The sequence below is a fragment of the Gossypium hirsutum genome, chromosome A05 (assembly GCF_007990345.1).
Source record: "Gossypium hirsutum isolate 1008001.06 chromosome A05, Gossypium_hirsutum_v2.1, whole genome shotgun sequence".
In the NCBI taxonomy this organism is placed as follows: domain Eukaryota; kingdom Viridiplantae; phylum Streptophyta; class Magnoliopsida; order Malvales; family Malvaceae; genus Gossypium; species Gossypium hirsutum.
In genome coordinates, this window is record NC_053428.1 from 22096640 (window position 1) to 22121484 (window position 24845).

The window sequence follows — 24845 nt, forward strand, 5'->3', positions numbered from 1 at the left end:
AAAATTGTCATTGATTTTATCCAAATTATCCTTTAAAAGAAAATTCCCTTGAACTTTCCATAGTATTCATACATAGAGAAAATAAAAGATCATGAAATAATTGCAATTGGACTGGACCAATCAAATTCAGCCACGGCACCAGATCCACGTTAATTCATCCTCAACCATATAAAAAAAGGACTAATAACATTTTGGGACTTGAACTTGACAAAATTTTCATAGTGGGTCTAATTTTTTTGTCCAATTTAGGTCTTGAACTTGATAAATATTCTTACATTGGGCTTGAAATTATTTTACCCAAGTTAGGCCTTGAATTTAGCAAATATCCCCACATTGAGGCTTGAAATTTTTTGGTCCAAGTTAGGCATTGAACTTAGCAAATATTATCACATTGAGGCTTCAACTTTTTTTTTATCTAAGTTAGTCCTTAAAAACCCTAAAGTTCAAGGCTGAATGTGGGAACAATTCCAAGTTCAGACTCTAATGTGGAAACAATAGCCAAGTTTAGGGCCTAAATTGGACCAAAAAAAATTCAGGCCTCAATGTGGAAAAAATTGCCAAATTAAGGACTGAACTTGAACAGAAAAAAGTTCAGATCCCAATATGAGAAAAATTATCAAGTTCAGGCCCTAAATAGTGATTTAGCCCAATAAAAAATGCTGAGTTGCCGACGCAAAAAAACGCACCGTTGCGGCGTTGACTCTCCTTAGTCCCCCACTCATCTCCCGAGGACAATTTCGGCATTGGCATCCCGTTCACGTTTCTCAAGAAAACACCCCAGCACACCCATCTTCTCTTGCACCCTCACACCACTAGATCCTACCCTTCACTACTCACCAAATCAAATTAAAAAAGAAAATAGAAAACCGGAAACAAAGAACAGGAGCAGTCAGTTCATTTGATCATCGAGCAAATCATGGATCGGATCTTCTTTCACGTCGACGCTCTCCTCTCCGATCTCTGATCCTCGAAGAGTCGCTCTCATTGCTTCAACTGAACTCTCAGATCGCTTTCTATCTTTTGAAAACTCAATTTCTTTAGGGTTTCGTGTCCTCTTTTTCTCCTTCTTATTCTACTTTGTAATGCTATTATGTTCGGACGCTGTTACATTTGCCGTTGCTTCGTATTCTTTTTCTGAATTGGATGATTTGATCGGATTTTCTACGGCTCCGTAGAATTACAATTTTGTCGCTAGAAAAAAAATGGCGGCTTCTCCTGTCAAGTTTCTCTTCGGATTCTTTATGATTTCCATCACATTGTGGATGGTTTTCATGTAAGTCCCCCTGCTTTTCACTTGTTGCGTTTTAAGTTGTTTATCTAATTGTCGGCACGCATGCTTTTATTAGTGTATTATCTGAATTTTGGAATGTTATTTCGATCAGCTTTTTGCTTATGCATTTGATTTTTTCTTCTTTTTAAATTGGTTTCCTTTTGTTAGCCTTTAGTGTTTCTTGATGTTATTTCTAGTTTCTAAGACGAAGCTGTCTCATACGTGGTTAGTTTGTTACAGACTTGTAATTGGCATTGTCAATGTATTTATCCTTCTCTTAAGCAGAATAATTCCAATGACATATTTATGTATCGGAACTGTTTTCATATTACCTTGCTTTTTTATTCCTCAATTTATTGCATCTTTTCTGTTCGAACTTTGGAGCTGATGATCCCCAAGGGATAGTTAAAGCTTCTGTCATATGTTTTATTCTCTTTGCAGATTTGCGTCAAGGTTGCTAGCTTGGATTCTAAGCAGGATAGTTGGAGCATCTGTTGGATTCCGTGTTGGTGGATGGAAATGTTTGAAGGATGTTGTTGTGAAGTTCAATAAGGTTTTTCCTGTACTTCAATTGGTTGTTTTCATATTCAATGTTCTGTTAAATTAGGGTCCATACATGTAATTTAGGTATTAAAGCCTCTGCTAGTCACTAATACGAGAGGAGTCATATTTTTGAACAACTTGACTTTCCTTCTGGTGTTTATCAAATTACTTGCGAGAAAGACAAGTAATTTCCTCCCTGGAAAGGAGAGAAAAGTGGATGCAAAGATAAAATATTTCTCATACTTGCTTGGTAGGATTGAATGACAAGGGGGGAAAAGTGAAAAGTTATTGCACTTACATGAGTTTTTCGTCAGTCCATAATCCAATGTTTTACCAAAACCATTCTATGTTCCTTTCAATCTAAGAGGGGGAAGGGAGATTAAGTACTTAGAATCCTGGCAATTCAGTTAAAATTGGATAGAAAAAACTGTTCATTCACAAATGCTTCCAGTAGATTACCTCTCCTATTTCTCAGAAGTGTCTTTACTTTTCTTGCCAGTTTTCTCTTGCACCTTTCTATCATTCCATTTCTTTTCCAATCAAGCACAAAGTAGATCTAGATTTGTTTAAGAGAATAATACGGAGTAATTTCACCTAAATAGTAGCATGGACCTTTATAAGTTGAAGTTTCCTCTCATTTTGTGTCTTTGGGTAAGTTCTTGGTATTTGTTTCTTATATGATGGGCCATACTAATTGGCAGATTACTGCAACTAAAGGTTTTTTTCTTGCTGTCAACTTTAAGCATTGACTTTGTCATGGATTTGGTTTGTGAGGTGACATTTTACCTCAGTAAAATCATTTTGTGTTTAGTTTGTGGAGAACCTTGCCATCCCAAGTCTTTTTATTTTGTTTTAAGTTGGGGTGAGTCGTGTTTCTTGGAACTAAATCTAAATGGATGTTCAGGAGGCACGTGCAAGAGATAAGTGTGCCATTAAGTTGAACTTCTTTGACTGGAATATTTATATATATAATATAGGGTTAAATAATGTGTAGGATGCTATAGTTATGGCCTGGTATGTAGTTTTACTCTGATTACTGACCTTTCTACTCTTAAGTGGATTAGGAGGTTTGTTTTTGAAGCCAGTCCAACACATTAGAAATAGTTTAAAATCCCCTTTGAAAATCATGAAGGCTATCTGAACAATCTGAATTTATTTCAGTATGTATTAATTTTTTTATAATTTATTGCTTTTTTGTTCCAGTTCCTATTTTGGTACCTATGTGCCTGTTCATGGTGTTGAACATATTTTGTTTCTTGGGAAAATTTTCAGGGTGCTATTGAATCCATATTAGTGGGTGAAATCAAGCTTAGTTTACGCCAATCCCTGGTTAAACTTGGGGCTGGCATTATTTCTAAGGATCCAAAGCTGCAGGTGTTAATATGTGACTTGGAAGTTGTACTAAGGCCTTCAAGTAAAAGTTCACAGAAATCTAGACCCCGGAAACCTCGCAGTTCAGGCAGGGGGAAGTGGATGGTTGTAGCTAACATTGCAAGATATTTTTCAGTGTCTGTCACAGATTTGGTTATGAAGGTAACTGATCTTTGGCCTTTTTTTCTCCTCCCTTTTAAACAGTGATCTGACTTTTGCATAATTCATTTTCAGCACATAATTTTTAAGGTTTGGGGGACATGTCTTTGTCATGTGTGCTCTGGAGTAATGTTGAATGGGGAGCTAAGGGAGTGGTGGGGGATGATGTATATTGTTAATGCTTTTTGATTGCTACCTTTCTTCTGATTGTAAGTTACTGAATAGGAAATCCAGTAATAACTTTTTGTTGGTTCCTATGCTGCTGCATGATTCACACACCTGCACGGTTTGGAAGTCAATTCATCTTAGAGTATGATTCTGATTGACATATTTGTTACTTCATTTGATCTTGTTCATACACCTAATATCATATGTGCCTTATCATCTAGTTAGGGTTCAACAATCTCTGAATGCCCTAGTTCACATAGATCCTAGACAAATGTATGCTTTTATTAATTATGTATTTTTCTGTTGCCCTTTTTCTTTTAAGTTCTTACGCTCAATTGTATCTTGTAACTATGCAGACGCCCAGAGCAACTGCTGAAGTTAAGGAACTCAAAGTAGACATATCTAAGGATGGTGGCTCCAAACACAATCTGTTTGTTAAGCTACACATATTACCCATTTCTGTCTATGCTATTCAGATGCTCTCTGGCTTTATGGAAAAGCCTTCTGCTTCTTTTAGCTGTGAAGAGTTCTCTCTCTCTTGTGAATTTGGCCATGATAGGTATTTCTTTTCTTTCTGGAATTTTCTTTACAGTGGCCAAAACCATTGCAACCCATTATATTTGACATAAGTTTGTTGGTCTGTTAATGATGGTAAGTTTTATGCTCCTTGGGTTGCATTTTTGTCTCATACACATATTATCTGCTTAATCATATATATATTGTTTTGGCTTTTACTTTATGCGCTAAAATGCTCCTCTATTTGTATCATCTTCGTTCAGGGAAGCCGGTGTAGTTGTTCGAAATGTGGACATTAACTGTGGAGAGATTGTTGTGAACCTCAATGAGGAGCTACTCTCAAAGAATAAAAAATTGCCAGATGTTTTTACTCAAACCGATAAAGTTACAGGGCCGACTGCTGATTTTGTAACCACTAAAAAGCCTCAGAAAAAACAATCTGCAATTTTAGCATTGGCAAAGTATACTTCTATGTTTCCAGAAAAGGTTTGTGCTTTTACTCATTGATAGAGATAAGCTTGCTATGTGTTTTCCTGTCTTCTAAGGTTGGTTGCCCTTATCTGTTTAAGTTACTATTGAATTCAAAGATTAGAAGCATCCACTGGCAACTTCATTATTAGTGTGTAAAATATTATTTTTGGGCTTGGTCGTGATTGTTTTACATCCTTAGCTATCATGAAAATTGTTATTTTTAATCTTCCACTGGATTGAGCAATTATAGATGTAATTCCAACCTGCTTGAAATGGCGCTTTTCATTTGTGCTGGCAAGCTTATGGACAGACTGCCAGCATCCTTAGGTAACAATGAAGCTAATGGAAGAAACTAAATAAGCAACAAATTCTGACAAAGAAGTGCATTATAGAGATTCTAAACCCTATAAAAGAGGATGAATGTTTATTTGATGAACCCATATTTTCTTGTGTTGATCAGTGAGAACTAATAATTGGATGTGTAGCTCAGAGACAATTCTCAAGTTATTAGAATGCATGATAATAGTTTGCTAAAATTTAAGAAGATAGGTGGTGGTCCAGTTATTTGCATGCATTGGTGGGAACTTTTATTTTATTTCATTCATTTGTTTTTTTTTTTTGAGACAGATTTGCTTCAACTTGCCAAAACTAGACGTGAAATTTATGCATCTGCAACATGATATTGTTGTTGAGAATAACATCATGGGCATTCAATTGAAATGCATCAAATCAAGATCAACTGAGGATTTGGGGGAGAGTGCGCGTCTTGATGTTCAGTTGGATTTCAGTGAGATACATGTATAGCCATTACTATTTATGTTGCAGCTCTCTGTTTTATAATGTGAATCATAATCTTGCAACTTGGCCTATTATTAACTTTTGTTTTTCTGTTTCAGCTTCTTAGAGAAGCTGGCTCTTCCGTATTGCAGATAATGAAAGTGGATGTTGTCTCTTTTGTCTACATTCCGATACAGGCAAGTCCTGTGCAATCATGGCAGGTTGGTGTCTTTGTCAGGTTGTTACCCTTTACTTTTTCAGTGTGGTACAACAGGTAAAATATGTTTTAATAGCAAATCATCAAGTCAGTGTTGTCATGGGTGCAAGGTGTGTTCTGGGCACTAGAACCCTTATATCGCCTCAGGTGCAAGGCGCAAAAAAAGCTCTATATATTTATATATGAGTTTTTATAGGTCTATGTGTATACTTATAAAGCTTAAGGTATATGATAAACTCTGAAGTGCGGTATAGCTTATCTACAAAGCATGCGGTTCTTTTATTGGTCAATATGCATGATTTTCTTATGGTCAATGTTTTGTGTCAAATGCTCAAATATTGCGAAGTATAGAGTTTGATATTTTCCCTTTCTTACTTGTAAAGGTATATCAAATGAAAAAAGTGAAAAATAAAAGAAATTAAATAGAAATTTAATTAGGCAGCTGTTTCTTTTTTATGCCTATTGCCTTACAGAAGAGTGTGCTTAGGCGCACCAGGCATGCACCTGATCAAATGGGCTTCGCCTGAAACGGTCTGAGATGTTTTTGTCGTATGCTAAGGTGCAAGGCACAGGCACTGGCAGGCGCACAGACATGCCTAGACAACACTGCATCAAGTTTTCATTTTATTCTGTATTACTTGGCTTCCTGCCTTTTACCAAGTGATCTCAGATGAGTATGAATTTAGAAACTATCATATTTATTGTCTATAAGAAATTCATGGATTTGTCCTGGGCCACCTGGCATCAGCATTTTATGTGGTCATATGTCTAGCATTGTAGACCGGTAGAAAATGAATAGTAGTTGATATAGTCTTGTTATGCTCTTTTTGGGTATTGGTGGTTGAATCATTTATATTAGGATGGCTAGGCCTTGTGTGGGTGATTTGGTGCATCTTCCAAAGTTTGTTTGGTTAACCTGAAGGTACTGAACCCAAATAGAAAATGCACAATTTACCTAAACCTGACCCAATTAACCCAACTGTGGTCTTTAGTCTTTACAATTTTTAGCATCTCTCTCATGCTCGCCGAGAAAAGATAAATTTAAATTTGACCCAACTTGACCTGCCTTTAAAAGGTAATGACTTCATAAAAAAAAATAAATAAAAAATAAAAAAACCATATAATTACCCTGCCAGGAAATGTTTTTTTGGAAGTAAAAAAAACTTATCAATTCCTAAATAGGGACTAGTTTTGATCATTTGAGGCCCAATACAGGACAAGGGAGACGAATTTCCTGGATAGCTGAATGGTTCCCCCTATTGAACTGGTTGGACTAACTGGTTTATGGTTCTTTTAGTGATTCCTGGCGATTGGAAAAGAAAATTTGCTAGTAGAGCTACCTTTACTGATTCCAACTTCTCTAGTTTTCTTATTCTATTCATTCCCATTATCTGATACCTTGCCTGGCACACAGACTAACTCTTACCACCACCTTGTTTGGGAAAGAGGAGTTTTGTTTTTTTCAATCTACTTCTAATACCAATTTATCTCACTTTTGTTTGGTGTCTGTATATTTTCGAAAATAGGTGGATTTGGTAAATATATTGTTAGTGTCGTGGTTATAGTTTATCGGGTTGCTTTATTGGCTTATTCTTTTTAGCGCTGTTGCTTTTCAGCCAATCTCACCTATTAGAGCTGAAGTTGATGTTAAACTTGGAGGGACTCAATTTAACATTATAATGAGTAGATTGAAGCCATGGTTGAGGTTGCAGTCCTCCAAAAAGAAGGGAATGGTTCTTCAAGAGGAAACTTCTACTCTGGAGAAGCCACAATCAACTGGATCCAAAGCTATCATGTGGACATGTACTGTCTCAGCCCCTGAGATGACGATTGTGCTTTATAGTATAAGTGGTGTGCCACTGTATCATGTAAGCAACATTCTGTGTCTCATTTATATTGGGTATCTAGGAAATGATTGAGCCTTCATCTTGCTGCTCATGCTGTGCTAGCACATGACTCTATATCTGAAGGTGCATAATTCGCTTGTAATATTTTTCTTCCAATATAGTTGGTATTGTAGTCTTTAGTTCTTTCTTATGATTTAATTTCAGCTCTTCACCAACAGAAAGTTTTTTGCCTGATGATCATGCCATTAGCACATTACTTCTAAAGCATTAGTCAAGTTCCTTTTTCTTCTGGGTGGTTGTGTTGTGGAGCCAATTTTTTGCTACCAGGTGGTGGGAACCATGGTGGCAGTCTATATAATGAACAATCTGTGTTCGCTTGAAATTAGGCCAACTAAAATCAGCATATTGCTAAAAGAAGAATCCCACTTAAACTGTTTATGAAACTCTTAATATGGACAGGTTGTTCTTTATGCTGGTTTTCAGACATAAGAAGTTCTTTATATATGTGGGTGTAGGACATTCTATGGTCACATCTATAATTTATTTGCTATTTTGAGTAGCATGATCTTCTGTTTGGACTATGTTCATTTGTTTCCTTGTTTTTTGTTGTTAATTTGTTTCCTTGTTTTTTGTTGTTATTCACTTAATATGCCTTTGTTGGTTTATGTTTTGACTTTTGGAACGAAGCAACCACTGAGACTCCAATTTTTGACTTTGATTTCTAAATGCAGGGATGCTCACAGTCATCACATCTGTTTGCTAACAACATTTCAAGTATAGGAACCACAGTACACATGGAACTTGGTGAGGTGAATTTGCATATGGCAGATGAATATCAAGAATGCTTGAATGAAAGCCTTTTCACTGTGGAATCCAATTCAGGTTCGTTACTGCATATAGCAAAGGTTAGTCTAGATTGGGGTAAAAAGGACATGGAATCATCTGAAGAAGATGGCCCTAGATGTAAATTAGCTCTTTCTGCTGATGTGACTGGAATGGGCATTTATTTAACCTTTAAGCGTGTTGAATCACTCATAGTAACAGCTTTGTCTTTTCAAGCACTCTTAAAAAATCTTTCTGCTGGTAAGAAAGCAACACAGAGCCGGACAGGACGTTCTTCAAAACCATCAGGGAAGGGCACTCGGCTTTTAAACTTTAATCTTGAACGTTGTTCAGTTAGTTTCTGTGGTGACACTTACTTGGAAAACTCTGTTGTTGCGGACCCCAAGCGTGTAAATTATGGGTCTCAGGGCGGTCGAGTTGTTATTAGTGTTTCAGCTGATGGTACACCACGTAATGCAAATATAATGTCCACAGTTTCTGATCAGAGCAAGAAATTGAGATACTCTGTTTTGCTTGACATCTTTCACTTCAGTTTGTGTGTGAACAAGGAGAAACAATCCACGCAGGTGGAACTTGAAAGGGCCAGATCTATTTATCAGGAACGTCTTGGAGAAGATAAACCAGAGACAAAAGTTTCGTTGTTTGACATGCAGAACGCAAAATTTGTACGACGTTCTGGTGGCCTTAAGGAGATAGCTGTTTGCTCTCTGTTCAGTGCTACTGATATCTCCGTCAGATGGGAGCCTGATGTGCATCTGTCTTTGTTTGAACTTGTTTTGCAACTGAAAGCACTAGTTCACAATCAGAAGCTCGAGGGACTTGGAAATGAACACATGGATAATATCTCTGGTATAAAAGATACTGAGCAGAAGAAAGAAGTCTCTGTGATTGAGGTGGGTAATCTTGATAAAACAAAGAAAAAAGAATCTATATTTGCTGTTGATGTAGAGATGCTGAGTATATCTGCTGAAGTTGGAGATGGAGTTGATGCACTTGTGCAGGTTCAGTCAATTTTCTCTGAGAATGCCCGTATAGGAGTACTTCTTGAAGGGCTGATGCTTAGTTTCAATGGGGCCCGGATACTCAGAAGCAGCCGAATGCAGATTTCTCGTATTCCCTCTACTTCCATCTCATCTGATGCAAAAGTATCAACGGCTGTTTTGTGGGATTGGGTGGTTCAAGCACTTGATGTTCATATTTGCATGCCTTTCAGGCTGGAGTTGCGTGCCATTGATGATGCTGTTGAGGAGATGTTGCGAGCTTTAAAGCTTATAACTAAAGCTAAAACTGAGCTAATTTTTTCCATGAGAAAGGAAAGCTCAAAACCTAAGAAGTCTAGTTCAACAAAATTTGGACGTGTAAAGTTCGGCATACGCAAGTTAACTGCTGATATTGAGGAAGAGCCAATCCAGGGTTGGCTTGATGAGCATTACCATTTAATGAAGAATGAGGCCTTTGAATTAGCTGTTCGGTTGAAATTTCTTGATGATTATGTCCTCGCCAACCCGTGTCCTAAAACAGCAGAAAGTAATGATTCTGCTTCTGAAAGAAGGATTCACCATAATGGAGCTGAAATTGATGTGCAAGATCCTTCAGCAATCCAAAAAATGCAAGAAGAGATCTATAAACAGTCTTTCCGATCCTATTACCTCGCATGTCAGAGGCTAAAACAATCAGAAGGCTCAGGTGCCTGCAGAGAAGGTTTTCAGGCTGGTTTTAAGCCAAGCACTGCAAGAACTTCTCTTCTTGCAGTTTCTGCTACAGAGTTAGATGTGACATTGACAAGGATTGATGGTGGAGATGACGGGATGATAGAGGTCCTAAAGCAGCTTGATCCGGTATGTCGTGAAAGCAATATACCCTTTTCACGTCTATATGGGAGTAATATTCTCTTAAATGCTGGCAGTCTTGTTGTTCAGTTAAGAGATTATACATTTCCTCTTTTTTCTGCAATTTCTGGTAGATGTGAAGGACGTGTTGTGCTAGCACAGCAGGTAAACTCATAAGCTTAATGCCTTCCCCCACAACCCAACCCAATTTTTTTTCTTTACTTGTCCCGTTAAATGCAAAGATAATCATATTTTGAATTTTATCTTTTATATGTCCTTTTTGGAGAAAAAAAAGGAAGGTGGAACGTTGCCGATCTTACTCTGATTGAAATTATTTTCTTTGAAAATTAGGCAACATGTTTTCAGCCCCAAATTTCCCATGATGTCTTCATTGGGAGATGGAGAAAGGTCCGCATGCTTCGTTCGGCTAGTGGTACAACTCCACCGATGAAAACATACTCTGATTTGCCCATACATTTTAAAAAAGCAGAAGTGTCGTTTGGGGTGGGATATGAACCAGTTTTTGCTGACATAAGCTATGCTTTCACCGTTGCACTTCGTAGGGCCAATTTAAGTAAAAGGAGTCCTGGTCTTCCGCAGGTTCCAAAAAAGGAGCGGAGCTTACCGTGGTGGGATGAAATGAGAAATTACATCCATGGAAATATCACCTTATTCTTTTCTGAAAGTAAATGGAACATTCTTGCGACTACTGATCCTTATGAAAAGCTTGACAAGCTTCAAATTGTTTCTGGTTCTATGGAGATCCAGCAATCAGATGGTCGTGTGTATGTTTCTGCTAAGGATTTTAAATTTTTCTTGAGTAGTTTGGAGAGTTTGGTAAATAGTCGAAGCTTAAAACTTCCCACCATTTCATCTGGTGCTTTCCTTGAAGCTCCAGTCTTCAGCCTTGAGGTTACAATGGATTGGGAATGTGAGTCTGGCAATCCCATGAATCATTATTTATATGCAGTTCCTATTGAAGGGAAGCCTAGGGAGAAAGTATTCGATCCTTTCAGATCTACTTCTCTTTCCCTCCGATGGAACTTTTCTCTTAAACCCCTTGTTGCCCCATTAGACAAACAATCCCCATCTGCCTCAGCCTCAGATTGCACTATTCTAGATGGAGCTGTAAATGGGGCACAGTGTAAGGCGGGGAATGTTTCGATTGCTTCACCAACATTCAATGTCGGTGCACATGATCTAGCTTGGATAATTAAGTTCTGGAATATGAACTATATTCCTCCTCATAAATTGCGTTCATTTTCTCGTTGGCCTCGTTTTGGAGTTCCAAGAGTTCCTAGATCAGGAAACTTGTCCTTAGATAGGGTGATGACAGAATTTATGCTCCGTTTAGATGCTACACCTACTTGCATAAAGCATATGACATTAGACGATGATGATCCAGCAAAAGGACTGACATTTAATATGACAAAGCTTAAATATGAAATCTGTTACAGTAGGGGTAAGCAAAAATATACTTTTGAGTGCAAGCGTGATCCTCTTGATCTTGTGTACCAGGGGCTTGACCTTCATGTGCCTAAGGTTTATTTAAACAAAGAAGACTGCACTAGTGTCACGAAAGTAGTTAAAATAATGAGGAAAACTTCTCAGTCTGCATCCATGGAACGAGTTCCTAGTGAAAAAAGTAAATATGTGAATGCTTGCACAGAGAAGCATCGTGATGAAGGATTTTTGTTGTCATCTGATTATTTTACTATCAGGAGGCAGGCCCCAAAGGCTGATCCTGCAAGGTTATTGGCATGGCAGGAGGCTGGAAGAAAAAATCTTGAAATGACATATGTCAGATCTGAATTTGAGAATGGGAGTGAGAGTGATGAGCATGCTCGGTCAGATCCTAGTGATGACGATGGTTACAATGTGGTTATAGCCGATAATTGTCAGCGAATTTTTGTTTACGGCCTAAAACTTTTGTGGACCATAGAAAATAGAGATGCTGTGTGGTCATTTGTTGGTGGAATATCAAAAGCATTTGAACCTCAAAAGCCTTCACCTTCTCGGCAGTATGCACAGAGGAAGTTAGTTGAGGAGAAACAGAAACTTGGTGAACCTGAAATGCCTCAAGAGGATGCTTCAAAGTCCCCTTCTACCAATCAAGGTGTTCCTTCTCAGCACATAGAGACTTCAGGATCACATTCATTTCTATCACATGCGGTTGGATTGGAAAGTTCATCTACTGCTGCAGTTGGTATGTCTCAAGCTTAGTATGAGATTTTGAGATTTTGTTTTTTCACATTAAGTTTGAGATGCTTGCATTCCATTTAATGCTATTGTGGCTTTTGCAATTACAAATTCATTCATCAACCGCCATAAATGTTAGCTGCATTAAAGACATTGTTATAATTATCATCATGTTGCTAAATTACAGTATGTTTTACTGTAGCACTAGCAAAATATGAGGTCAATGATTCGGAAGAGGAAGGGACTCGGCGTTTTATGGTGAATGTTATTGAACCTCAATTCAATCTTCACTCTGAAGAAGCCAATGTAAGTTGTGACATTTTTGCATCTTATAAGCTTGTTCATTCTTTTTGCAAACATTCAGAAGATTTCTTTTACTTATGAATCATTGCCTGAGTTCACTATGCATGATCTTATTTTTGCATCTCGTAGTGATTTGTTGGGGGTTGTCATCTTATGTTAGTCATGTTTTCAGTAAAGTTACTCCTTTCATGCCTATCAGGGGAGATTTCTTCTTGCTGCTGTTTGTGGTCGTGTTTTAGCTCGATCATTTCATTCAGTTCTTCATGTTGGCTCTGAGCTGATTGAGCAAGCACTTGGTACTGGAAATGTTCATATTCCCGAAGGTGGGCATGACATGACATTGAAGCTCATGGAGTTTTCTGTGATGCTGGAGCATGTACAGGCTCATGTTGCACCAACTGATGTGGATCCTGGGGCTGGACTACAGTGGCTTCCAAAAATTCGTAAAAGTTCCCCAAAGGTCAAACGTACTGGCGCTCTACTTGAAAGAGTGTTTATGCCTTGTGATATGTACTTCCGGTACACAAGACATAAAGGTGGAACCCCAGACTTGAAGGTATGTAATATTCTTGAGGTATTTGTTTCTGCAAGGATTTCTATGTCCATCTCCAAGTATTTGAACATAAGTAAAAAGAGATGTAATTTAATTGTGAAGCATTTAAACTAAACATTTCATGAAGAAAGGAAAATGTTGATTTTTAAAACAATACCAAAGATAACGAGGAGAAATAATGGGAGAGTACTGTTTATTTGATGCACAGCATAGAAGTTGCTGTCTTTTATAGTTAATCACTTTACTGGTTGGCAGTTTATTGAATTGTAGACTTCCATTAATTTTCCATGTCTTTCTTTTTAATTCTGTTGCAGGTGAAGCCATTAAAGGAACTGACCTTTAACTCTGACAACATAACAGCTAGCATGACATCTCGCCAGTTTCAGGTTATGCTGGATGTATTAACCAATCTTCTCTTTGCTCGACTTCCCAAGTGAGTACATTCCACAGTATTTTCCTTCTGTTTCTTTGATTTTTTTTTCAGAATAATGTATTTTTTTAATGAAATTAATTGTAGGAGTTTCCACATGTTCATCTGCTTTGGCCTGTTGAATCTATTTGTTGGCAGATACTAGTCTTTAAAAATTATATTTGTTTCTCCATTTTTATCTTTTGAAACAAGTAGTTTGATAAATGGGCATTATTATAATAGTGTTTCTGGATAGATAGCATTTTCTTTTCATTTGCAAATGTGGGGCCTACCTGTGTGCAAACGCCCTTGATGGATCCAAATCCAACAGTTGCATTTGGCTTGATAAGATCAATTTGACCATGGGTTGCCATCTTTTGCTTAAAAAGCATGTGTAAAGCAATTTTTCCTTGTTTAGACGAGCTACTCTACTTCCTTTCTTCTGGTGTTTGTTTTCATGTGCTTAGATAGTGAAATTTTCGTTTTATTTTCCATCTGCAGTTGGGTTTTATTAACCTTGATCATAGTGAAATTTTCTTTTTATTTTCCATCTGCAGTTGGGTTTTATTAACCTTACTGGGCCTCTTTTTCAAACCATATTAAAAGCTATAATTGTACTTATTGTTTTATTATTATTTATTAATATGTCACTCAAAGCTGCTTTACACCTATTACCTAACAGTCTTATATTGATCTTTTTTAAATGTAACCTATTCTTCAACATTCACCATATATTGTATGGAAGCAATGATCGCTTAGTTTATTAATGAAATCAGTTGTGTGATCTTTGCACTGCACCAAAGACTTTTTTGGTATTTAATACTGGTATATTCTTCTAAATTTAATGCAAGTAACATGTTTAATTCAGGCCTCGAAAAAGCAGTCTCTCTTGTCCTGGTGAAGATGATGAAGATGTAGGAGAGGAGGCAGATGAAGTGGTTCCTGATGGTGTTGAAGAGGTGGAACTTGCCAAAATTACCCTTGAACAGAAAGAGCGGGAGCAGAAATTGCTACTGAATGACATTAAGAAGCTGTCTCTTCATTGTGATACTTCAGGAGACCATCTGGAAAAGGAAGGTGATTGTTGGATGGTAAATGGCGAGAGATCTATATTGGTAAGAAAGAGAACCTTATCAACAATCTCTAAATATCAAGTTTCCATGGTTGTGGAGTTACTCTCATGTTGAATTTTTAAAAGATTAATGTTGTTAGTGGGCCTAAATTATAAGCAAATTCATATAAGAAAAGTGGAGAGCTGCAATTTTCTGTGCTTTACTTTATCAACAACATATTAATATGCAATGTGAAAAAAACTGGATTTGGAACTTATGGATCCCATAAATTTCTTTCTGCAGTAAATGCAGTGATTATTGGAAATTATTATCAGTAATACGCGGTTCAAAGAAGATGCACACTATCTTTCTGGTTTAAGACTGAATTTTAAGTTTCCTCTAACATCCCTTTCTTGCCAAATCCAATTTGTATGAAGTTCTCTCAGCTTGTTTATACCTATCACTCAAAGCATGTGTATCTGAAACTATAATGGTACGAACTGAGGATAATTTACTAGAAAGTGAAATTCAATGTGGGCAATCTATTGTCCTTTGGTGGGCTATTTTTTTGTCAGTATAACTTCACGAATGTAGGAAGATACTCCACCTACCCTTACTGTATCATCAAAACTAGAAAAGACCGATTTACATTTACTTAATTCTGTGATCTGGCATTTATTTCAAAAATGCTTTTTGGACATTAAAGAGTGCACTCTGATAAGGCATTTTACAGTAAATGCTGCAGGCTCTCTGTTTATGACTAAATCTCTTCTTATATGCTCCTTTTGTTACATCTTTTATTCATGGTTTCATATTACTCTCTGGGCATAGATTTTGTTTTTGTGTACTTGTCTTCTAAGATTCCATATGCCTATTTGTCTTCTAAGATACCATGTGGATTAGTTGTTATTCACTTGCGCGCAACAAATTTTAAGCAGCATGAACTTTATATGTATAGGTGCAAGGACTGAAGAGAGAACTTATTAATGCAAAAAAATCGAGGAAAGCTGCATCTCTATCCTTACGGGTTGCTTTGCAGAAAGCAGCTCAGCTACGGCTAATGGAGAAAGAAAACAACAAAAGTCCATCCTATGCAATGCGAATTTCTTTGCAAATTAACAAAGTTGTATGGAGTATGCTTGTGGATGGTAAATCATTTGCTGAGGCAGAGATAAATGACATGGTGAGTTCCTGAAGATTTGATATGCTAGTGAAGTATCAATTGATATCTGCTTTTATCTCTTGATGGAGGCCATATTCCCAAATACATTTGTTGCCCTGAACTGACAGTAATCAGGATTATTCAAGCCATGTGCTTAGGCACAAAGCAAACTCCCGCACTCCCAAATGTAATCTAGAGTAAATAAACAGCTCATTGCACCTCCTCCAGGTGCGGTGTCTTTACATAAGAAATGAAGAAATATTAGTTTTAACAAGGCATCAGGATAGAAAGCTGTAATCATAAAAATATGAAATACTAAATTCAAGAAATATATGATCAATTCATTTTGTTATAAAATTTTTCATTGGAAAGATATGCAGACCTCTTTGTATATATCATCTGCAAGAAAAGTTTTTAGAAACTCATTTACAATAGTGAATCAAATCAAGAAAGATTACTAAAACAAGCCAAAATAAATTTGTTTTATTTGAAATGTATACTTTCATTTTTATGCCTAGATGGAGATCTTGGAAGGCAAAAGGCATTGCTTAGAAATTCTGCCTCCTCTTTTTGAATTTTTGTTAGCTGTAATTTTATTTGATGGTGAGATAATACATGTATCGTTTATAGGAATAAGAAAAGGGTGAAATACTATAATTTTGTTGAAGATAGATGTGAAGGGAACTTAGAGCTTTTGATTTTGATGAGGACTCTTGATTAGGTCAGATAGTGCCTGTATTTAGAATTTCATTAGAAATTGATTGGAATCAACTTTTTAACTTGTATAACCAAACTTATATATTTGACATATTAAATATAAAGTTGTTGATTGATTTCTCATTTTAGAAATGCCTTGAATGCCTTGCTTGTCATAGGCATCTGCCTTTTCTGCAGCTTGCACTTTTGAGTGCTAGGAGTCAATATTGGTTTTTCTGTCCATTGCTTTTATTATCATTTTCAGATTTTTTCTTGTTATTTATTTGTTGAATCATGGTTTAATTGAGGTTTAAACTTTTAATTTCCATATGGGTTTGCACTTAAATATTGTTTACTTTTGAGGCTGGTATCTTATTACAGTTTATTTTTTCTCCTGTTCATGCAGATTTATGATTTTGAACGCGATTACAAAGATGTTGGTGTTGCTCAGTTTACAACAAAGTATTTTGTTGTGAGAAACTGCCTGCTCAATGACAAATCTGATATGCTTTTATCAGCATGGAATCCTCCTCCAGAATGGGGAAAGTACAAACTATTTGCTTGACTCTGTTGCTTTAGTTGTTTTATCTAATTATAGTTTTAGTTGCAACATGCCTCATTTCAACCTCCTCAAACCTAATTTGGTGGTTCTCTGCCAACAGAACCTAGTCACATATTCACTTCTATCTTATGGTTGATTGGTTTTGCCACCAATCTGTACTTTACCTTTCTGCTATCAGAAACTTGACTTTTTTTGTGAACATGGTTTCTTTATAAATAAATTTTATTTACTTCACCAATATTTCCTTGTGGTTTTTCATGTGGTTGTGTAATAGGGATTATGTCCTCCGATATATTTTCATTTGGACATTTCAGTGTGAAGAGTTTGGACTACATAGCTCAGCTTATGCTGTAATAATTCTCCACAAAATCTTGATATATCAACTTTCTGTGTTGCAGAAAAGTCATGCTTCGTGTGGATGCAAAGCAGGGTGCTCCGAAAGATGGAAACTCCTCTCTGGATCTTTTTCAGGTAAAGTTCAATTTTCTTATTTTCTTTTTGTCAGCCCTTGATTCCTTGAGCATATATTTCAAATGAGTTTGATTGTTTAATGATTGAGAATCTAGGGTGCGTATTTTTATATTAGATATTAGAAGCATTTGTGACTACTATTATTTATAAAAATTACGATGAGGTATTTCTTTACCCTGTAGGTAGAGATATACCCCCTTAAGATTCATTTGACAGAGACAATGTACAGAATGATGTGGGGGTATTTCTTCCCAGAAGAAGAACAAGATTCGCAAAGACGGCAGGTTAGTTTTGGGCTTCAGATCATCAAGTCCATAAGCAAATTTCTGGTACAATTAGCGAATGTCCTCATGCTTGAATTTTGGAGATGCAGGAAGTTTGGAAGGGCTCCACAACATCTGTTGCAAGACGTCTAAAGAAGGGTGCCTTAAACCATGATGCTTCTGCGTCAGGCATCCACTCAACAAAGGAGTCTGAGGTACCATCCAAGCCAAGTGTGTCTTGTACATCCATTACCAATCAGTCTGCTCCTGCTGGCTCTGCCCAAGTGAGGATCGTTTCCCTACCTTGTAGTATTTTGTCAACTTAGTGATTTATTTAAGTCATATTCTTATATTAAGCTTTGGATCATTATATTTCTCTGTTTTAATTTTCATTTTTGAACCCTGCATGCAGGCATCTAAGATACAAGACCCAAAATCACATGTTTCTGGTTCTGGCCCTGAGTTGAGGAGAACATCTTCTTTTGACAGAACATGGGAAGAGACTGTTGCAGAATCAGTGGCTGATGAACTTGTCCTACAGGCTCATTCTTCCAGCGTTTCTTCCACTAAAAGTGGGCCACTTGTTTCCACTGAGCAACAAGATGAATCCTCTAAAAATAAAATGAAAGACACAAAATCTGTTAAGTCTGGTCGATCATCTCAGGAAGAGAAGAAGGTTGGAAAATCCAATGAAGAGAAAAAATCTAGGCCTCGGAAAATGATGGAATTTCACAATATCAAGATAAGTCAGGTTGGTTTAGTTTTGGTTAATTTTAATTTGGACATCTCTTGTTCTGTATTTCCGTTCTTTGGTTTTTATTCCTGTATATTTCTGTTGTGCATTAGGTTGAACTGCTAGTTACATATGAAGGGTCCAGATTTGTTGTAAATGATCTCAAGTTGCTGATGGATACATTTCACCGTGTGGAGTTCACTGGGACTTGGAGAAGACTGTTCTCTCGAGTTAAGAAGCATATTATATGGGGAGTCCTAAAGTCTGTAACAGGAATGCAGGTAAGGAATATGGATGTGAACCTACCTGCAAATCTCCCTAATCATAAATTTCTCTTACTTTTACGGTAACTGGTCTCCATGTTCCCCCTCCTATTCCCTGGCTTATGACTTGGAAATTGTAATGCTTCATCTCACAATTAAAAGTATCATAATAATTGCAATAACATGGGATGGCAAACATTGTTAGTATCTAGAGTTTATAGTTCTTAACTGCATTTGCAAGTATGGTGAAGCTTAATTTGTTTGTTAAACCACTAGGCTGGCTGAATGCACATCTGCTGACTTCCCTATTAATTATTTGGTTTTTGGTAAGGGTAAAAAATTCAAAGACAAGGCACATACTCAACAGCCAAGTGGAACTGGTGTTCCTGATAGTGACCTCAATCTCAGTGACAATGACCAGGTTGAGAAACCTGGCCCGTACCCGATAACTTTTCTTAAGCGTCCAAGTGATGGAGCAGGTGATGGATTTGTTACTTCCATTAGGGGCCTCTTCAACACTCAACGGCGTAAAGCCAAACAATTCGTGCTACGAACTATGAGAGGTGAAGCGGAGAATGATTTCCATGGAGAGTGGAGTGAGAGTGAAGCTGAATTCTCTCCATTCACTAGGCAGTTGACCATAACCAAAGCTAAGAGACTTATTAGGCGGCACACAAAGAAGTTCCGTTCAAGGGGACAAAAAGGTTTAACTTCACCTTTCTTTTTGTTTTTTTATGGAAAAAAAAAGAAGAAAAAAAGTGGCATTTCCTCATTTTATAGTATTGTTCAAACACTTGAGTAATTTTGGAGGTTTTCCTTATCAGGCATTGAGGGATATAGTTTTAGACCAACTTGACTTTGTTCTGGTTCAGGTTCAGGTTCAGGTTCATCTTCTCAACAGAGAGAATCACTTCCATCATCACCGATGGAGTTGGAGATCACTTCATTTGAAACAGACTCTTCTAGTGGATCCTCACCATATGAGGATTTTCATGAATAGACTCGTCTCTCATCAAATGACAGTATTATTCTTAGGCCTTGAATGGAGCAAACAGTATGCAGTCCGCAAATATGTGCCCAATTACTTCAGAGCGTTGATGACAAGCAACCGCATTTTTTTGCTAAAATGTAACAGTGCTTGAAGACAGACTCGTTTCTGATCTTCAAAAAAAAAAAAGATGGTTGAAGAACACCCAGCTCCAGAAATATGAAGGTATGCCTGCTTGGTTATTGACTGTGCAGGTACTGGTTGATGATGTACCCTTGTATTCTATGGTGATTGATCTTTGAAAGCTGGGTTAGATCATGTTTGTTGTTTTATGACCATCTGCTTCATTTGACCGAGTGATTGAAGCAGGTTCAAATCCATAAATTTTGTAGGTTGGGTAGAAAATATTAACAGATTATACGAGCTACCAAGTACTATAATTTTGTACATACATTTAAATAATATATATTGGAATAGAAATAAATGTGAAAGTTACAATCCTTGTGATGCCATTTGAACATTAAAAATAATCTTAGGAATTGGATCGGATCCTATCTATTCTGCAGTTCACTTTGTTCAAGTAATCATAGGCATTGCTTCTTTTGTGGTGGCAAACATGGTTGTATCTGAATCACTTTTTTTTTTTGGTTCATTCTGGATTTGGCTTAATGCATCAATTTGTAACGTTCTTGTGGGTAGGATAATTGGATTAGATATGGTTAATATGAATAAAAAATGTACTATGTTTTATTTATTTATTTTAATTAGTTTGTTTTATCTCGTGCAACAGTTGATTGTATGTATTAATTAATGTATATTAAATTTATTTATATATATTTTAAAAATTAATACTTTTGACAAATAATATTAAATAATGTATTTTAAATACTATATAAAATATTGTAAAATATGCACTATTTAAATAATATTTTTTAGTACAGTAAAAATACTATATCACCTTGCTTCAGAATTTAATATTTCCAAAAAAACAAGAAATTCTTGTTTTATTATATATATAATATGATATTTATGAGGTTCAATATCTATTCTACTTATTAAAATTGGATTCTCAATTATGAATTCATATTAATTTTGTATTATAAAATTAATTACTTATTTGTCTAACATTAAGGTAGTATTATTTAAAATTTCATTATTTCATTTATTATATCTTATTCTTTTATTTTAGAAAATTCTTTTAATATGGTATTTCTTATTCTAAGGTAATTTTAAAAGATATATAGTATATTCTATAAATATTCTAGGATTATTTTTTATAATTTTATTTGAATATATTTGCATATTATTTTTGAAAATTAGGTCATACATTATTCTTAATTTTAAGTTATAAAGAAATATTAATATAGCAATTATAATAGAATAGTTTTTAAAAAAAACTGAGTAAAACTTAATTGCATTTTGGATATTAATTAAGTTTAAAATAATTTCCTTGTCCTTAGGTAAAGAATAATGAAAAAATGGAAACTTTATATGAAGGTAGATTTTAATGTAATTTTCTGGTGCCAAATGGCAACCATTAAATTATGACAACAAATACAAGTTACCAATTTTGTGTCTTTATAGTAATATATATATGTGTTAGATTAAATTATGGATTACTCAGTTTGATTTAACAAATAAAAAAGAAAACTGCAAAACCAAATAAATCCATTTAAATTACTAAGCAAAACAATTGTTTGATGAAAATAGTCAATACTAACTCGAATAAAACAAATAACATTGATTTTGTCCATTAATAAACCAATCAAAATGTGTGATCTTTATTATACTTTTTTACCGTCTTAATCGGCTTATAGTGGAGTAACATTTTCAGCTCAGGCTCTAATATCTCCATTATCATATATGCTCCTGTTTTTTTTATACAGGAGCATCTATACCAACAATCAATTGTCGTTAGTATGATTCCTTCAGATATTGTAGACAAATTAAAAGTTTCAACTTTGCATATGCTTTGTTTCTTATTTAGAATGTAGCATACTTACAAATAATATCAGTATTTATTTCTTAAGCTAGTAACTTAGGTCTTAAATGCTCTCATCACTGTCTCTAAAAGTATTCACTTCTTGTCGTATTTATACAACTCCTCTATTAGTGGCCTAGCGTCTTGAGCTCATTTCTATTAATTTCTTTTTATTTTTTTGGGTGGATGTGAATCATGATTTAATCTATTCTCGATAAATAAAGTCATTGTCAAAATTTAAAATCAAATTCAGTTTTTAAGGTATAAACCGTGTCATGCAAATATAATATCAAAATTATTTTACATAAATATTTATAAATTTTTTAAAATTTTGTCACTCTCAAGTGTACTTTCATAAATTTAAATTTACATTAAAATAAATACAATATGCAAAATGAATAATTGATATCTTCAAAAGTATCCAAAATTGACTAATGTAAATAATTATTGAAGTGTTTAAATGTAAAATCTCTCATATGAATGTCAATCCAGCTATTCAAAAATCCCAAAAAAATATTTGAAACATTTCTTCAAGAAAAAACATATGGAGAATAAACACTTTTTTGAAATGAATATATATATATTATCATAAGTTTTTCTGAATTTGGAAATAAATAGAGAATTAGAAATGCGAGACCAAGGAGACACTGCATTGATGAGGCCAAAATTTTATATGAACCGGTGTTAGGGCATTCATTCAACACATGTATATTACATAAATTCTACAAAAACAAATTATAATTTTTATAAAATAATTTTGGGATAATACAATATTTGCCCCCTGTACTTTGATAAACTGTTCAGTGTGGTACCTAAAGTTTCTATCTATCCAATGCTTCCTTCCTACTTTGCTTCTGTCTTCCAAAAAGGCCCCTGATTCTGAGGCCGTTAAAATGCGACGTGGCAATACACGTGGACCTATTAATTATAGACACGTGGCAATTTTTACAGTGGAAAAAAGTCTGGCATTAAAACCTAGGGGCTTGCTAACAATTTGACCTTATGAAGGCAAAAAAAGGGGCTGACAGCTCCTAGTTCTATTTACGAATATAGATATTTTCTTCTTTAAAACCCTAAATCAAATTCAATTTTTTCTCTGTTCTCTTCTTCTTCTTAAGAAAATTATACTTCTTTAAATTAGCCATTCTAAACCTAAAATCCTTTGTCAGCCCTTTTTCTGAGAAGGGCTATTTTAAAGAAGAAGTGTAATTTTTTTAAGAAGAAGAAGGGAACAGAGAAAAAATTGAATTTGATTTAGGCTTTTAAAGAAGAAAATATCTACATGCTAAATAGAACTAAGAGTTGTCAGCCTCTTTTTTTTTCTTTTTTTTTTTTTGCCTTCATTAATAAAATGGTCAAATTGTTAGCAAGCCTAATGCCAAACTTTTTTCCTGCGAAAATACCACGTGTCAATAATTAACAGGTCCACATGTACTGTGACGTTGCATTTTAACGGCTTCAGACTCAAGGGCCTTTTTGGAAGATGGAAGCAAAGTATAAAGGCCACATTGGACATTTAAAAATTTTAGTTACTACATTGAACATTTTGCCAAAGTACAGGGGCAAATATGCCATTATCCCAAAAATTTTTTGAATCAATTTTCTTTAATTACTTTATTAAAAAAAATCTTAATCCATTAGATTAGATTAGGTCACGTGAGTGTGCAAAGATGTCATGCATATCTTGTTGAGAAAAGGAAAACTTTACAGATTTCAAAAAATTGTTGTCCTCCACGAAAATGGTAGTATCAGTCCAACCTTTTCTTGCTTTAACAACTCAAAATATCAATCCAAATATAAAACGCTATTATATTATCATTAACAAATGTAAATTTATACTCAAACAATTATAACGTAAAATCAAATCAATAAAAATTGCATTTAATGAAAATCGAATAAAATTTATTTATTTCATAAGCACATATTGAGACTAAAGAATTACGCATCATAATTATATTTGATGAGATTCAAACTTAAATATTTAAAAATTAAAATCTCTACCTTAATCAACTCATTAACAATGCACACAAAATTTTAAATTCTAACTTAAAATGGATAAATTTCATATACTGCAATATTGATAAATACAATGATGTATGACACAATATCTAAATACAATGAATACGATCCACACTTTTAACGAACATATTATATTTACATGTGTGTAAGATTTTAACTAATAATTTGTATAGTGGTATACGGTTAATACAAAAGACGGCAAACAAAAATTTTGGCCACTTAAAAATTAAGAAATTACATTTTTACTTTTTTTTTCAATTAATACTTTAATTTAGATTGTTTTAATAGAAAATATTTTTAATCCTTTAAAAAAGTTATAATTTTACCTTTTATCTTCTAGCACAAATTTTTTGGCATAGTTTCATGTGATGATATTTATATATATAAAAACTGAATTAACTTGTAACTTTTTTTTTTGAGACTAATTTTTCTAACATTGACAAATTATATAAATTAGATTGTGTAACAACCCTTAGGTGGGCGAAAAAAAAGTCTTAAACAAAATATATATGATCAAATTTCTAAGAAAAACAATATTTTTAAAGATAATGTGATTTTAAAAAAATATTTTTTTTTTCTAAGACAGTTCTTGTAAGAGAGTCGATTATTTTTAGAAGAAATATAATATATAAAAATTTAAATGACATAATTATGTCCCACATATGTTTTATTTTGAATTATTTTTTAAAAGTTAAACTTGTTTTCATAAATTAAATAACTGAGTTGGTGTGATAAATTTGTGACATTAAATAAAAAAATTATATGTAATATAGATAAAATAATATGTGAAAAATTTTTGTTTGATCCATAATGCAAATTAGGGGAGGGGATGAGATAACAAATTTTAAACCTCCATATCTTTAGAGTGCTAACAAGGGGTTTACCCATTGCTATTTTCCAAGATAAAGTTAGGAAATTTAGATTGTGGATCAAATTTTGAAAAATTAAAATATTTATAAAAGTCATAAATGTATGCATAATATCAACTCATGATAAATAAAGCTAAATATGGTTAAATGTAAGACTATTATAAAATTGTTGAAGTTATTTATAAAGTTGTGATTGCAAGGTTGATAGTGTAGTTTTTGCAAATACGTTCTTATATTGTATCTATCATTTGAATGATAATTTATAATCTTAGTTCTCAGTGAATGATTGGCTAGAAGGTATTAAAACTAAA

The 24845-nt window shown here is 34.7% G+C and overlaps 1 protein-coding gene across 3 annotated transcripts; it reads left to right on the forward strand.

The window, feature by feature from the left end:
* Positions 1-857: 857 nt before the first annotated feature.
* LOC107957830 (protein SABRE) lies at positions 858-20161 on the forward strand. 3 transcript variants are annotated; one of them, XM_041113953.1, is made up of 23 exons: positions 858-1273; positions 1712-1823; positions 3086-3346; positions 3868-4070; positions 4291-4513; positions 5126-5296; positions 5395-5496; positions 7109-7360; positions 8071-10176; positions 10363-12217; positions 12413-12516; positions 12713-13069; positions 13381-13499; positions 14344-14590; positions 15486-15710; positions 16792-16931; positions 17346-17418; positions 17601-17702; positions 17792-17965; positions 18094-18432; positions 18528-18695; positions 19009-19381; positions 19544-20161. In XM_041113953.1, exons 1-23 carry the CDS (start codon positions 1203-1205, stop codon positions 19675-19677), a joined length of 7911 nt encoding a protein of 2636 aa, XP_040969887.1. In that variant the 5' UTR covers positions 858-1202; the 3' UTR covers positions 19678-20161. The 3 variants fall into 3 exon arrangements, with proteins under 3 accessions (XP_040969887.1, XP_016748907.2, XP_040969888.1); XM_016893418.2 differs by having other exon boundaries at positions 19562-20161; XM_041113954.1 differs by having other exon boundaries at positions 859-1273; positions 19550-20161.
* Positions 20162-24845: the final 4684 nt, after the last annotated feature.

Bases quoted from the DNA above. Each gene is read 5' to 3' on its own strand.
- LOC107957830 (XM_041113953.1), top strand. From the start codon at position 1,203: ATGGCGGCTTCTCCTGTCAAGTTTCTCTTCGGATTCTTTATGATTTCC. The intron at 15,711-16,791 runs GTGAGTTCCTGA...CTGTTCATGCAG, and splicing joins AGGCAGAGATAAATGACATG to ATTTATGATTTTGAACGCGA. The intron at 19,382-19,543 runs GTTTAACTTCAC...GACTTTGTTCTG, and splicing joins CCGTTCAAGGGGACAAAAAG to GTTCAGGTTCAGGTTCAGGT.